The 16,827-nt window shown below is 45.0% G+C and overlaps 1 protein-coding gene across 1 annotated transcript in view; it reads left to right on the top strand.

The window, feature by feature from the left end:
- Positions 1-12,651, top strand: part of CSKMT (citrate synthase lysine methyltransferase) — a 30,357-nt gene extending 17,706 nt beyond the window's left edge. The window contains exons 3-4 of the mRNA XM_063437696.1: positions 1,671-1,813; positions 11,969-12,651. Of these exons, the coding sequence (XP_063293766.1) occupies positions 1,720-1,813; positions 11,969-12,630 (756 nt within the window). The 5' untranslated portion in view covers positions 1,671-1,719 and the 3' untranslated portion in view covers positions 12,631-12,651. The remainder of the gene's footprint in view (positions 1-1,670; positions 1,814-11,968) is intronic.
- Positions 12,652-16,827: the final 4,176 nt, after the last annotated feature.

Raw genomic sequence — 16,827 nt, 5'->3', positions numbered from 1 at the left:
ATTAGAATTCCAGGCTACCAGTGTCTTGCACTCTCTCCAGAGACACTGCATGCATGTGCACATCATGCATTTTATTAAGCTGTAAAGTGGGCTTTGGGTAAATTTGTAGCAGCTGTGGTATGATCAGTTTACAGAGCACTGTCATAAACCCTGTTCTATGTGGACAACTCTCTTCTCTTATACAACCACAAGTTAAAGCAAACTTGCATTTTACATAGACCTGCGTATTGGTGCACCAATATGGTTACCAAGGGTGCAAGTTCTAGTTGCTGTCATTTCCTGCTTTTTGTTTGTGATAGTGAGGTCAGGACAGCGGTTTCCCCTAGAGGAGTAAATATTTCTGTTTTTAGTACACCTTATAACCCAGTAATGTGTAAAGAGAGCAAAACACCCTATCACTTTGTATTTTGGTACTTTCTGCATACACACTCGAATATTACACTGAAAGCTAGCTTGTAAACTTACCTGTTGCTGTGCCAGTGGATGACAATTTTAGGCAGATTAAAGGGACACTAGGCACCCAGACCACTAAATTAAAGTGGTCTGGGTGCAATGGCCCTGTCCCCTTAGTCCTGCAATGCAAATCATTGTAGTTTTTAAAGCCTCTAGAGGCACTTCCTGCTTGTTAGGCAATGTTTGGTTGTCTGATGCTGGATGTCCTCAAGCTGTGCATGAGGATATATTAACATCTGCCTATTCCCTGCAGGAAAGCATTGCTGCAATGCTTTTCTTGGGGGGGCCTAATGTGTTTGCCATGCTTGTGCATTAGCGCCCCCCTCCCTGCTGGCAGAAGGTGGTGGAAGCGGAGCACTATCCCAGCACCAAAGGAGTAGAGTGCTGCAATCAGGTGAGTACAGTAAGGGTTTATTAACCCTTGCGGTGCTGGGGCAGCACCAGGGAGAAGGTAGCCAGAGGAAAGTATATAGTGCCTGGAAGAGATTTGTATCCCTTTAAGTGCCAGATGTCTTGGATTTGTAGTAAATGGTAGCCCTAAACAGTCTCTCGTAGATATGATAAATGGCAAATTCTTGAAAACCAATAAATCATTCATTGAAATCTGGCTATTAGAGAACCTGTCAGTCATCCCCTTTACCAACTGCTGTCCTTTAGAGCCATGATATTATGGCAACATTTTTTTTAATTCCTTAAATAGTTTATATAGTTGCAGAGAGTATTTTATTACTTGTGTGCCCAGCATAGTTTAAAACGGATATCACACTTAAAGGGACACTCCACTGCCCATATACAATCACTGTTTAGTACATATACTCGATGAAGATGTGAAAAAGCTTCAGATCTCTCATATGCAGCCATTGTAAGCTTCTAACCTCGCTCAGCCTTTCTTCCCAATGAAGCTCAATGGGAAGTCTTTGCAAGGCTGGTGCTCTGAGCAATTGCTGCCTCTTGAGTTTAGATTTACGGAGCTAAACAACCAGGAAGTAACATGACCTGTATGCTGCTTGACAACCAGCAGTGTGTAACTAGGTTCATTTATAAAAGTGCCAGTTCCTCTTGAAATCTGCACTTTTTATAAAGTGAAAAATGTGGACACATTCTTCACACAAAATGCTTCAAGATTCTGGAGGGTCCCTTTAAAGTTCATAACTGTTAAATGGTTTTCTGTGCAAATTCTTTACAAACTTAAATAATGACTGTGCATTCACTCACAGGGTAAGTAGCACTTCCACAATTCTGGTTTCATCGCAAAGTCCCATTTCGATGGCTTTGATACGTCGTTTGCTGTGTTCATCTCTTCTCCGCAACCACCCAACACGTACATTTGGGACAGATGCAGGCAATCCAGGGACAGGAGGTGGGTACCAATACTCAGAGTGCAAGTAGATTGGTGTAAATATTGCATTTGTTCATATTGACAGTAGCACAAGACTCATGTTTATATTTTTATTAAGACTAATTTGTCATGGTGGTTTTCACATTGAGCATCCCTTGCAAGGGGAGAAAATATAGCATTATGGATTTATTGTTACTAAAGATTAACTTATGAAGCATTTTGAGTATTAAACATTCCTGGGGATTTGCTTGCATTTCTTTAAATGTAAAGGGTTACTTCAAGCATCATAACCACTAAAGCCCATGATTCTAGATGTACCCTGGTAATAGGGCAATACATTTTGTAATTGTAACGGCACCCCCAGGCATAAAAGGGGTTAAACCGCCGTTTAGTAGATCTTCCCCTTCCAGATATACAGGCACAGCTACTGCAGAACACCAAACTCCCGAATGCATACAAAATAGCACTCCACCTCCCGAACTGGAACCTCACAAATAGCTGCTAGCTGACGAACAGGAAAAGCAGACAATTCCCAGATTTTACTAGTAACATGACGTAAAGTCATGATTTTATTAAAGACACGGAGGCGAGTATTATGCATAACTCTTTCTTTATTTCCTCAGCAGCAAAGATAGAGGAATATAAATATTGTCAAAAAATGAAAGAAAAACTGTATAGGCATAACGGGTAGCCAATCACATGGTAGAGGAAGTGGCTATATAAGTCCTGTGTCTCCCACAATCCCCCTCTTTCTTGCGAAAACCGAAGACCAGGTAAGAAGAACGATGTCCTACTTGATCAGCACAGGAAACAGGAACAATGCGACAACATCAAGCTAAAAAAGACAGAGAAATATGGTAATTTCCAGACTCAAAACTGTAGACTTACCAAACAGCATCATAAGGAGTCACAAACAATAAACTGGATTCTGAAATACAAAAGATAAATAATTAGTAAACATAATAAGACGTACCAAACCATCCAATCATATAAATAAACATATATAATCAATACATACCTAATTGAACAGTAAAAACCCGTAGAGTCTCAAGCATCTCGTATCCCCATTCCACACCGGGAGGGCGGGAGGGAATAATACTCGCCTCCGTGTCTTTAATAAAATCATGACTTTACGTCATGTTACTAGTAAAATCTGGGAATTTTATTAAAGACACGGAGGCTCATATTATGCAAGTTCAAAGCTGTGCAACTACTCGAGATGCGATGTGTTCAATAGGTCTGAAATAGAAGTCTCTAAAAGTCGATTCTCTGGACCAATCTGCCGCCCGCATGATATCCTCCAGACGACACCCGACTGAGGAGGCTTTAGAAGCCATCGCTCCTCGTACAGAATGGGGCGTAAACACAGAGGTGTCTATACCCGCAGAGGATAATAGTTCACGTATCCAACGTGCCAGGGTAGGTGTAGAAACCGGTCGATGAGGCGACTTGAAAGATATGAACAAATCGTGTAGATCGGCAGAGCGAAGGGAACTCGTGACATCCAGATAAACTCTGAGGCAATCCACCGGACAGAGCGCCGGACAGCCAGGGAACCTGGGATACGAAAAAGACTTGGATGCAGATTTAGTCCTCCTGGATATATCAAAAGTAACACCTTCTGGGGTGAATGCAATGGCGTCCCAATCCATGGCCCTGACGTCAGAGACCCTCTTGCAAGAGATCAAACAGAGTAACATCACCAACTTGGATGACAGTCGTTTCAAAGTCAGCTCCTGATTAGGGTACCACGAGGAGAGGAACTGCAACATCATGTTAACGTCCCAAAAGGCAGAGAAGCGAGGCCGAGGAGGACGAGCAAGGCGGATACCCTTGAGAAGACGACATACAAAAGGATGCCTGCCGACAGGGGAACCATCCAAACCCCTGTGTCCGGCCGAGATAGCCGAGCGGGAGAGGTTAATCGTGCGGTACGCCTTGCCTGAGTCAAACAGGGACGTGAGGAATTCCAGGATCAAAGGCAAAGGGGCAGATACGGGATCCACTGCCCGTTCCATGCACCAACCAGACCACGATCTCCATGAAGTTCGATAGGCAGTTCGTGTGCCTGGGGCCCAGGCATTATCGAGGAGTAGGAGAGTTGTCTGCGGAACGTCTGGGACAATCCAAGGTCCCCTGAAAGGAACCACGCTATCAGGGGTAGCTGGTGTTGTAATACTAGCCCGTGTGGGTTCCCATCCGGGTCTAGAAGGAGGTCCTGGAAGATTGGAATCAACCGAGGATAATCGATCGACAACTCCATCAAGCGGGGAAACCATGGTCGAGATCTCCAAAGTGGGGTGATTAGCGCTACACGACAGTCGTGGCGAACCAGTTTCGAGATCGTGCGCGCTATCATGTTGAATGGAGGGAATGCGTATAGCAGACCCCGCGGCCATTCTTGAAGGAAGGCATCGGTCGCCACCGCTGCCGGATCCGGCCTCCAGCTGAAGAACTTCGGCAGTTGAGTGTTCAGTCGAGATGCGAACAGATCCATCTGGAACTTTCCCCACAACATGTCCAGGCTCTGGAACACCGAAGTGTGTAGACGCCAATCTCCAGAGTCTCTTAAGTGTCTGGAATTCCAATCCGCTCCCGAATTGTCTAGCCCCGGAATGTGTTCCGCTGTTACCGAAACGTTGTTGAAGAGGCAGAATTGCCAGAAATCTTTCGCCAGAATTGCCAACATCTTGGACTTCGTACCCCCCAGGTGGTTTATGTAGCGGACCGCTGATACGTTGTCCATCTTGAGGAGAACGCAGCAATTCGCCCGTCCTGGGGTAAGGCTGCGGATCGCGAAAGCCCCAGCCAGGAGTTCCAGGCAGTTGATGTGCAACGATTTCTCCACGTCGGACCATCTGCCTCCTGTGGAAACGTCGCCACAACGAGCACCCCAGCCGTGCAAGCTGGCATCTGATTCGATCACCACGTCCGGGATGGAGCCGAAGATGGCTCTCCCATTCTACGCCTCCATGTGTGCTAACCACCACACCAGCTCGTCTCTGGACTCTGCGTCCAAGCGTATCCGAGACTCGTAGGAGTGACCTGACCGAAGGTGTGACCCTTTGAGTCGCTGGAGGGCCCGGTAGTGTAGTGGGCCCGGGAAGATCGCCTGAATAGAGGCCGCGAGAAGGCCAATTATTCTCGCCAGCTGTCTGATGGACAGGTCTGCGACACGCAGAGCTCTTCGAATCTCCTTCTGAATGGCCTTCACCTTGGAACTCGGTAGAAACAGGAACTGTTGGACGGAGTCCACTCTGAACCCCAGGAACTCTATGGACTGGGCGGGATCCAGGACCGATTTGTCCCAGTTGATCAGAAAACCCAACTTCTGTAGCAGGGCGGTAGTCCATTCCAGGTGTAGAAGGAGATCCTCCTTCGATTGGGACAAAATCAGAATGTCGTCCAGGTAAACAATGAGGCGAACCCCTCGGGTACGGAGGAACGCCACCACAGGCTTCAGAAGCTTGGTGAAGCACCAGGGGGCCGAAGAGAGACCGAAAGGCAGGCAGGTGAAACGCCAACGCCGCCCGTGCCATGTGAAATGGAGATAATCTCTGAATTCTAGAGCAATGGGGACCGTGAAGTAAGCGTCCTTCAGGTCTAGTTTGGCTAGCCAGTCCGACTGGCGCAGAAGGTCCCTGAGGCAGTGTATACCTTCCATCTGGAAGTGCTGGTAACGCAGGAAGGCGTTGAGGGGACGAAGATTTATTACAGGGCGAACTCCGCCTCCTTTCTTGGGCACCAGGAACAGATTGCTCGTAAAGCCCTTGGCGGCGAACGGCAGTTCCTCTATAGCGCCCTTGGAGAGCATCTCTCCGACCTCCGCGGAGATCATCTCGTCTTGTTCCCGTGGAAGGGACAGTTCTCTGGGGGAATAAAACTGGACAGGCACTGAAACAAAATCTAGGCGATACCCCTTTACACACTGCAGAACCCAAGCATCCGAGGTGAGCTTCACCCACTCTCGGTAAAACAAGGCCAGCCTCCCTGCTACCTAACGGGAGGGAAAGAAAGGGTACTCACCGTAAGGACGTCTGCTGGTGGTACCACTGCGGGGGTATCTGGAGCCCCAAGCTCGACCTCTGGCTGGGAAGAAGGGAGGGGTTCTTTGGTCTTGGAATCCCCGGGAGGGAAAAAAGGAACCTCTGGTGGCGCGGAATGCGCCTCGGAAACTCCGGCCGGGTGGACGGTTCCTGCTACGCCCGGCCCCTCCGAAAACCTTAGGCGCGAACACGCGTTTCATGCTCGCCTGCGCCTTGTCAATTGCCGTGAAGGTCTTGACATACGAGCCCATGTCTTTCACGAAGGAGGTACCAAACAGTAAACCCTCTTCTGTCGGGTCAGGTTCCGCCACAGTCATAGTGGCCAGCTTAGGGTCTAGTTTTAATAGTATCGCCGTATTGGCGTTCCCCAGCAAGCATATGGCCCGTTGGACCCAACCTATGGCCACGTCTACGTCCAAAACTGAATCCCCAGCTTTAGCAGCTTCTAGAAGCTCATAGAGCTTCGAGAGGGGTCCCAGTGTATCCAGGATCTTGTCCTGGCATCCCTTCAGGGAATTGTCAAGACCCTTTTTGGGCTTCCAGCCCGACTTACCCAGGAACTGGGCAATCTGTGGGTCAATATCTGGGGTTTTGCCCGCAGCGCCCGGGAGAGAAGGGCGTGGGCATTCGGCCCGTAGCTTATTGCGGCCTTCTCTGGAAAGGGGTGTGCGGATACGTTTGGCCACATATTGGGCAATATGATCCGGGGGAACCCATTCAGCGGACCGGGGGTGACGCAGGTCGTCTGGGTCGAACAGGGGATTACCCTGAGGATCAAGGATCGTTTTGTCATCCCCAGAGGGGCCTAATACTGGACCCCGGGCCTTGGCGGAGGATTCTGATGGGTTAACGCCCGTAAGGGGCAAATCCTCCCCAGATACCTCATCATCATCAAAGGAGTCATACTCCATATAGTCGGATTCCTCCTCCACACTCCGGTCGGTATCCGACCCATCATCAAGGGCTCTAGCCCGTTTCCATAATCTAGCCTTTTTAGCCCGGCCAGGGGCTCTGCGCGTGGGGTGCGCGCCATCTGTGACCGCCTCAAGCGTGTCAGTCATGGCAGGTAGGAGTGGGAGCCGACATGTTTGGACTTGGCCTTTGCCTTACGGGCTCCAGGCACAGTCTGAGCAGGGCAGGGGGACCCCACACCCGTAGGGGCGGGGGAGGCCAGAGCAGGCAAAACTAGGGAGTGCATGGATTGCGAAAAGGAGGTAGTAACAGCCCCCATGGCCGAGGCAATAGCCTTCTGAATGGAGGAGGCCATAGTGGCTTCCAGCATGGCCTGAAACTCTTGGGAGGCCATAGCACCCTCAGCACCGTCTGAGTGAAAATCCCCAGGGGGACCTGTAGGCCCATCCTCCCTATCCTGCATGATGTAAATCTGTAGTGGGCAGCTAAAGAAAATAAACCGCTAAATGACACTAAGGTGAATAAAGGATAGCAAAGGGTTGAGTAACCCACAGAAAGCGATACACACAGACCGTCTAGCGTTCCCAGGGGACCCGGCAAAGCAAAGGTGACCGCACGGCAGCACAGGGGAAGGATCGAGGTCCGCCCAAGATGGCCGCCGCACGTGAGGGAAGGCGCACGCGACCGGGCACTCGGCGGGGGAAGGGGCTCGTGCACCCGACCCGCCGAGCCCGCCCGCGAGCGGGGAAGAATGCGTGCGCAGCCGCGGCCGAAAATAGAGCGGTCGCGGCAAGGCACAGAGCCGGGAACCGTGCGGAAGCACGAGGAGGGAAGGGCAGGCTACAGGACTCCCCGGGAGGGAGAAGAGCACTAAGGGGTCCCAGGGGGAACGCTAGCGGTAACAGGTAAAAAACCGTACAAGTTATAAACAGTACACAACGAAAAATCAATACAAGTAAACGATTATCAAAACTAGTCAGAGAGAAGCAAAAGCACTTATCTGTCTGAGGAAGCAGCAAAGAAAGAGGGGGATTGTGGGAGACACAGGACTTATATAGCCACTTCCTCTACCATGTGATTGGCTACCCGTTATGCCTATACAGTTTTTCTTTCATTTTTTGACAATATTTATATTCCTCTATCTTTGCTGCTGAGGAAATAAAGAAAGAGTTATGCATAATATGAGCCTCCGTGTCTTTAATAAAATCAGCGTACACTCCTGGCAATCAGTCTCTAACAGCATACAGTAAATCCCCCCCAAGAACGAGACAGAGCGTGTTGAGGGTCAAGCAGTGGTCAGCCAGAGTTGTGGGTTTTATTGTTCTTATATGCACATTAGTACCACCCACAGGGTTTTGGAAAACAACCAATAAACACGTACAATACACTCAGACACTCCCACACAAAATCCTCCCCTCTGCCTGTGATACAATTACTTTACACAATGGGTAATGTAATTATCACAAGCAGAGAAATACAGTTTTTCCACATTATTCATAACTTTAAAAGTATGCATCACATTCACATAAATACGAACATATGTCAAAATCATCCACATTAGTCCATTAGTTCAAAAGATAGATTGAAGTCCTTTGTGACCACAGGAAGCATGGCTTTTCTGCCCAAAACCAGTTCCACAGAGTCTTCTATCCTGGAGATAATTGAGAAGTAATCCAATTATCTCCAAGGACAGAGGCAAAACTCCATTGAACACATGGCAGTAAAATACAATAAAATACACAAGGTTACATTTATTACATAAAATACAGACATGCAACATATCCCCAGATAGCTTAGGTCTGAGCACACATTATTACTGAATGGCGCTCAGACCACATACATACAGTTCAATTGCCATGGAGCCAAAGTCTTTCCCATAGTCTTTAATTATACGAATGGGCTCCATGGCATAGCTATCTGGGGTATCACCGCTCAAACAGGGCAAGCACCGAATGGCCCGGCTTTCATGTCTTTGCAGGGAAAAATCAAGCCTTTCAACATGGGGCCATAGTCTAAAGGCAGCAGGCGGGCAATCAGGCTCCTCCAATGCACAGTGGCGAGATTGGTCTTATCACAGTAATGATTTGCTGTTTTGCCTGGGTTTGCTAGGTGCCGAGCCTCTTCAGCTGGATGCCACTCCAATTGGTCGTTAATTGGCTGAGAGCTTTATCTTGGTACTCTTAGTCAATTAACTGTCCTCTGTGATAAGAATGAAAACAAAATAAGTCCACCAACTTCAACAACCTCTTTAGGTAAATAATTCCACATCTTTTTTGTTCTAAATATAAAGTCACCAATCCTCTGGAGTAGGTGAAATCTCTTCTCTCCCAGTCTGGATCTCTTGTAAGTCCTCTTAATGAAGATTGCTACAGAACTGTTTTGTAATGGCCCTGCATAATGTTACATCAACTCTAATCCCACCTTTTTTTTTTTTTTTCTAGAGTCAGAAAGTTCACTCCCCCCCCCCCCCCCCCCCCAGCTTTTATTTTAAACTAAAATCTTCTATTCCTCTAATTCATATTGGAGCCCACCTAAGCACTCTTTCTAGATCCATAACATACTTCTTTAAAACAGGTGCCAATAATTGCTCTGCAACTTCTTAAGGTAATGAATTCCACATCTTTTTATCTCTCTAAATATAAATAATCCTCTCCCACAGTAGGTGAAATCTCTTTTATCCAAGTCTGGATCTCTTGTACAGTCCTATTAATGAACGGATTGCCAGAGAACTGTTTTGTAATGTGCCTGTATCATGTTGTATCAACTGTAATCCCACTTTATTTTCTAGAGTCAAAAAGATTGTTTTGTTTTCTAGCCTTTATTCAGAACTAAAATCTTCCAGTCCTTTCCCCCCCAGTTGTTAGTGCCTTGGCAAGGAAGACCCTCTGCTCTCCACCCATTGCAACCACAGTGCGTGTACTGTGGTTACTATGAAAGTGCTGGCTAGGGACTATAGGAAGAGAGTAAAACTGTGTTACGCTGTTTTGACGCCAGAGTGCTGGCATCTAAGCCAGCATCACTGAGGAGATTTGCCCTGCATGGAGATGTGTCCCAAGCAGGGAAAATCAAAGAGGACTGCCCGGAGGTGAGTGTTACATGAAGAGTAACATCTACAATGCAGTGTTGGAACTAGGGATACACCGAAATGAAAATTCTGGGCCAAAGCCGAAAATTCAGGCTGTCTTTGGCTGAAAATGACATTTTCCTCCAAATGATTTAAAAAAAAAGGTTTTTTTTCCCTATAATTTTATTATTATTATACTTTTTAATGAATTTAATTGAATATGAAAAGCTTCCCTTATCCCTTCTCTTTTATTGGTTTCCCTTCCCTTAATGTTCCTCTCTCCCCCCTCCCTCTTTTTTAGTGTTCTTTCCTCCCTCCTCCCCAGTCCCATAGTGTTCTTGTCCTCCCCTCCCCTGTCCCATAGGGTTCTTGTCCCCCCCTCCCCTGTCCCATAGTGTTCTTGTCCCCCCTCCCCTGTCCCATAGTGTTCTTGTCCCCCCCCTCCCCTGTCCCATAGTGTTCTTGTCCCCCCTCCCCTGTACCATAGTGTACTTGTCCCCCCCCCCGTCCCATAGTGTTCTTTCCCCCCGTCCCATAGTGTTCTTTCCCCCCGTCCCATAGTGTTCTCCACCCCGTCCCATAGTGTTGTTTTCTCCCCCTGTCCCATAGTGTTCTTTTCCCCTCTCCTGTCCCAGTTTCCCCCCCCCTCCCCCCTGTCCCATAGTGTTCTTGTCCCCCCTACCCTGTCCCATAGTGTTTTTGTCCCTCCTACCCTGTCCCATAGTGTTCTTGTCCCCCCCCTCCCCTGTCCCATAGTGTTCTTGTCCCCCCCTCCCCTGTCCCATAGTGTTCTTGTCTCCCCCTCCCCTGTCCCATAGTGTTCTTGTCCCCCCCATCCCATAGTGTTCTTTCCCCCCGTCCCATAGTGTTCTTTCCCCCCCCCCGTCCTATAGTGTTCTTATCCCCCACGTCCCATAGTGTTCTTTGCTCCCCCCTCCCCTGTCCCATAGTGTTCTTTTCTCCCCCCTCCCCTGTCCCATAGTGTTCTTCCCAGCTTCCCTGTCCCACAGTGCCCCCCCATCCCAAGTACAGTATTCTTGACTTTTCATGTTATCATTAATATCTTTCTTTTTTTTTTATTCTTTTTTTTTTGTGCAGTGCATAAATATAAGCTGACAATGCCAAGCACAAATCTTGCATACAATCAATATTGTGCAGGAGTCTTTCTGCGACTGGCTTTACATAGAAGCACATTTTACACTTTGTTGTTGTTATTTTAACGTTTAACCAGGTACTATGACAACATTAACAGTCTCTTTAGCATAGTGTAACTTGTTCTGATTTGTAGGTAGAGTACAGGGCTATCTGTACCTTTTTGCCTTATTTCACATGCCCTGAAAGATTACTATCTTTCTTTATGATATATAATCATCTGAATTGTTAATTCAAGCATGTCTGTTAAAAAACTAAATATGTATTTTTTTTCTGCAAATTTGACCGGTTTTCGGCCGAAACGGGATAGGCCCATACACATACACACTAACAGAGCGCACGCACACGCACACACACCACTGCAGTGTGTGTATGTATGTGTATATATATATATATATATATATATAAATACACGCGCAAACACAGCGTGTGTGTTTGTACTTTAGGGTGCACACCCTTATGCAATAGGCTGCGCACGCCTATGCACATATGAAGACATATGACTCTATAATGTAAACATTATTGCAGTGTGTTGACATAAGCATGCGTATTGTTCACTTATATATGCGTTCCAGCAGGTATATTCACTAAACTGTAAATTGTCAGGAATCCACCAATGATTTGCAATTGTGGGGCAAAAATAGCTAGGCTGGAAACATAACTATTTTCTTATTTTACCCTATTTATAAAGCACCAATACATTTCACAGTGTACAATGTGTACGCTGTGAAATGTGTTGATGCTTTCTAATAAGTTATTGCAGAGGAATCTCTGTTGGTACAAGTAAAAAGACAAAAGGTACAATACATAATTGAACACAAAATCTGACAAACAAATACAGATGGAGTTTAGGGCCATATTCCCATAGGAATTTACAATCTATACCAGTGGTTCCTAGCCCAGTCCTCAAGTAATGTTTGCTTTACATTGACACTGTTTAATGACCTTGGTATGTTACTAAATCTTATCCCTTTACCTATGTCTTCTTTACATTTTTAATAGAGAGCCTTCGGAACAGCATGGGTGAACGGGCGACCTGGGATACATTTTACTCACGGTCTTTCCCCAACAGCTCATTACATTTTGATTGGTTCTTTGGCTATGATTTCCTACGTGGCTTCCTGCTATCTTTAATTGGTGATATAGCCCCAAAGGTTTATGTTGGAACGCCCTTACATGTGGTGGACGTTGGCTGTGGCACTTCGGACTTGGGTTTATGTTTGTACCGTGATTCTCCCATTCCAATAATGGTATCCTGCATAGATCGCTCAGAACCAGCTGTGCTCGCAATGAGAGAGAGACTCAAGAAAGGACACCCTGTCATTCCCCAACACCCGAATTCTCACCTGGAATATATCCAAGGTGATGCCACGGACCTCAATACCTTTCCTTCAACCAGTGTGTCACTCGTGCTTGATAAAGGCACTTCAGATGCTCTGCTCCGTTCAAGTAGGTTGGAAGCATGTAATATGGTAAAGGAATCTCTTCGGATTCTGCAGCCAACTGGAAAACTGGTCCAGTTGACAGATGAGGACCCAGATGCTAGGCTTCCATTCTTGGAGAAGGCAGGTGCAGGACCTACAGTGACACCACATGAACTGGGGGAAAAGAACGGGGTGTTGTATTATGCTTATATTGTGACACCACTTCTGTGCTCTGCTTAATAAAACAAACAAAAGACAAAACATGGATTTTGGATTATCTTTGTTTATTAAAAGTACTCTTAACTTATTATAACCACTACAGCAATAGGCACAGTGACACTTTATTTCTTCGTTATACTTTATTTTATTTTTTTAATGCAGCCTGCCCCCTCTCTAACCATGAGAATCTGGAGTTAGTAATAGACTAAGAGAGCTTGGCTTAACTGTCCCCAGCACTTTTAGAAATGAATCACCATCTAGGTTCGAAATGTAAACTCAAGAGTAGGCTTCCGGGATAAAAACATTTTTTTTTGCATACATAAATGTAGCCTTGTTCCCAAACTGTACAATACTGCAGAATGTGTTGGTGCTTAAAGGAACAGTCCAAGCACCGTAACCACTATACACTGCAGGTGTTAGCTTAGGCGAACTAGCAGACGCTTCTAAAATGGAGGTTTCAGCTCTCTGGCTGAGGTAGTGGAGGTGGGTAGAGTTGCTTGGCCATAATTTAGACTGTTCTTAGATAGCTTGACTACTTACAATAGGGGGCAACTCCACAGAGGTTATGTTGCTTGGACTGTTCCTTTAAGCACCAACAAATTCTGAATTATTGTACAGTTTGAGTAAAGAGCTATGTTTCTCTATGCAGGCACAAAACATTAGGCCAGCTTAGCCTCCCCTTGAGTTTACATCCATAAACATCCCCCCCCCCCCCCCCCCCCCCCTAGAATACAGCAATTGAAGCAGCATTAGACTGCTATTTATATTTCATTGATAGCATCCCAGCAGTTTGTATTTATGGTGATCCTATATATGGCTCTATATTATTAAAGTGTCCATGACATTCTATGTTTCATGACCTAAACTCGAGTACATTTGTTATTCATTATATTTTGTTTTATATAAGTCGCACACATGATACAGGTAACAAATATATTTATGTGCAGCACAGCAGGAAAAAAAAAAAACACAAGAGGGCAATATTCATGTATTTAGATATGAACGTGATTTGTTTTATTTATTATATTTTATCTACAATTTATCGGCCTCTGTTGTGGTCCCATATCTCAGTACGTTAGTTATTCTAGTAATGAACTTTTCTTTTTATATATTAAAAAAAAAAAAAAGTAAATATGGTTCAGAACTTCTGTACCCTGCTGATTAAATAAAGCTATCGTTTCTTCAATTTCGAAGAGAAAAAAACGCTTCCGGCAAAGAAGGTCATATTATAAGTCGTCTAGTGACGTAATATCCGTCAGGCTTTCTCTAACACGTCCGGTTGTATGAAGTATGTCCTCCACTACTGAGACACAGCCGTCTCCTGGTCGACCCAAGTTCTTTGGGGACTGTTGGAGCTGCCGTATCCTCTCTGGCAGCGGCCTGATAGCAGCTGGGGGCTATGTGTATCTTGCAGCCAGGAAGACGTTGAGAATGAGTTCCCCTACAAGCATGGGGACTGTGGCACAGATCATGTTCGCACTGTGTAAGGACTGGGAGTCTGCTAGAGGGCAGAGAGGATGAACAGATCAGGGATCACTAACATGTTCTGACTGCTATGGATAATACTAAATACAACTCAGTTTTCCATTGGAGCACTGCTCCAGTTTCACTATTTGTCCTGCATTTAAAATTGACTGACATTTTCTCACTTTAGTGAATAAGGCTGCTAGTGTCACTGTATTCATTTATTAAATTGTGGCATTTAATTTAGATACATTGTATGGTAGGGGAGTCTAATTGGGGAAATAACTTGATAATGACCGGTTAAAGAGAGACTCCACTGCCCAAATCACTCTTTAGTAGATATACCCATATAAGATCAATACATGGTTTTAATTGAGAAGTATAGCTAAAACAGTTTGCAAAAGCTGCAGATCTCCTGTTTGCTTCCTTTGCAAGCCCTTCCCTAGTCCAGATTTTCTGTGGCTGTCCAATCACAAACTTTCAATGAAATGTCTTTGTAAGGCAGATTCCCAGGGCAATAGCCTGCCTCTTGAATTTAGCTCCACTGAGAGAGACAACCAGGGAGTAACCAGACCATTTGTCTGATTAACAGCCAGGTCAGTGTTACAAGATTAATTTGTAAAAGGGGCAATTTCTATTAAAATCTGCATGTTTTATAAAAATGAAAAGAGGATGCACTCTTCACACACAAAGCATTTCAGTAAGCTGGAGTGTCCCTTTTAAGGAATACAGTGTATGTGATCAGATTTGTTAACCATATGAAATTCGCTATTCTACATAACATTTACAGTAAGGTACACATAATGTTGTATATATTTTTCAGGTCTTTTTTTATTTTTATCCATTTCAATAATTGGGTGAAGTGGTCACTAAAATGCGCAGGGGCCTGATGATGTTTCCTGTCTCTTAGGTTTGGCTTCATGGGGAACCATAGTTATTGTTGATCCTGTTGGTAGAGCAATACCAGTTGAAAAAGTCGAGAAGTGAATTTCTTATAATGCTGAAACCACATCCCTTTTTGCTGCATGTACAGAATTCAAGTGGACATTGAGTTGTATAAAGAACAAAAGACTGACATGAAGAGATGTAAGAAAACTAATAAGTGGACTATGATACCTGGAAATAATAAAGATGAAAGACCTAAACATTGTAACATGTTACCTGTTAATGGAGATCTGGGGAGAGAACATCCAAGCATTGGTGTGAGCAGTTAAAGTTAGTCTCTTTTGAGTACATTTTAGTGCCATTTCTAGTGAAGTATTTTTTATTTTTTTTTTACCATTCAGTACTCTGGATATTCAAAGATTGCTATTTAACTGTAGAGTTTATTCACTAAAACAAAATGTTGTGATCATTGCAAATCCAGAAGACAATTGCAGCCAATGCTGAACTAAACAGTTTTCTAACTCCTCTATTTTCTGCTTGGTCTACTTTGGCCCAAAATGTGCAATTCCTTTGTCAGTTCTACACAGTTCCCCATTGTGTGAACAAACTTGTGTATTTCTTTTGTATTTGTAAGCACACTTGTTTAAATAGATACATTTGGGCTCTAGTATAGCCTTTCCACTGGAAAACAGACTGTCAGACCACCTATACCGTATATACTCGAGTAGAAGCCGAGGCCCCTAATTTTACCCCGAAAACTTATTGACTCGAGTATAAGACTAGGGTGAGAAATGCAGCAGCTACTGGTAAATCTCTAAATACAATTAAATCCTAAAAAAATTATATTAATTGAATATTTATTTACAGTGTGTGTATGAGTGCAGTGTTTGAGTATGTGATGCAGAGCCTTGGTGGGGGTGGGCATTTTTATTATAATAGTTTTTTTTGTTATATATTTTTTTTAATTATTTTATTATTTATTTTTATTATTAATATTTGTATTTTTTTCGTCCCCCCTCCCTGATTGATACATGGCAGGGAGGGGGGCTCTCACTCCCTGGTGGTCCAGTGGCATTGGCAGTTCAGTGGAGTGGGGCTGGCAGGAAGCACTTCTCTCCTTCAGCTCCTGTCAGCCCCTAATTTTACCCCGAAAACTTATTGACTCGAGTATAAGACTAGGGTGAGAAATGCAGCAGCTACTGGTAAATCTCTAAATACAATTAAATCCTAAAAAAATTATATTAATTGAATATTTATTTACAGTGTGTGTATGAGTGCAGTGTTTGAGTATGTGATGCAGAGCCTTGGTGGGGGTGGGCATTTTTATTATAATAGTTTTTTTTGTTATATATTTTTTTTAATTATTTTATTATTTATTTTTATTATTAATATTTGTATTTTTTTCGTCCCCCCTCCCTGATTGATACATGGCAGGGAGGGGGGCTCTCACTCCCTGGTGGTCCAGTGGCATTGGCAGTTCAGTGGAGTGGGGCTGGCAGGAAGCACTTCTCTCCTTCAGCTCCTGTCAGCTCCCTTCTCCTCCGCGCCGGTCCGTGCAGCTCCTCTGTCAGCTCACAGTATAAGTCTCGCGAGAGCCGCACAATGACCCCGCGGCTCTCGCGAGACTTACACTGGGAGCTGACAGGTGCTGAAAGGACTGGTGCGGAGGAGAAGGGAGCTGCAGGAGAGGTAAGCGCTCGCTGCCAGCCCCCAGTCTGTATTATGGCAATGTAAATTGCCATAATACAGACATTGACTCGAGTATAAACCGAGTTGGGGTTTTTCAGCACAAAAAATGTGCTGAAAAACTCTGCTTATACTCGAGTATATACGGTATCTCAGGAGTTTGTTCAAAGTGAATTGAAGACA

This window comes from Pelobates fuscus, chromosome 12 (genome assembly GCF_036172605.1).
Source record: "Pelobates fuscus isolate aPelFus1 chromosome 12, aPelFus1.pri, whole genome shotgun sequence".
NCBI classification, from domain to species: Eukaryota; Metazoa; Chordata; class Amphibia; order Anura; family Pelobatidae; genus Pelobates; species Pelobates fuscus.
Note: the sequence above shows the minus strand (reverse complement) of the source record. Positions and strands in the feature narration are given on the sequence as shown.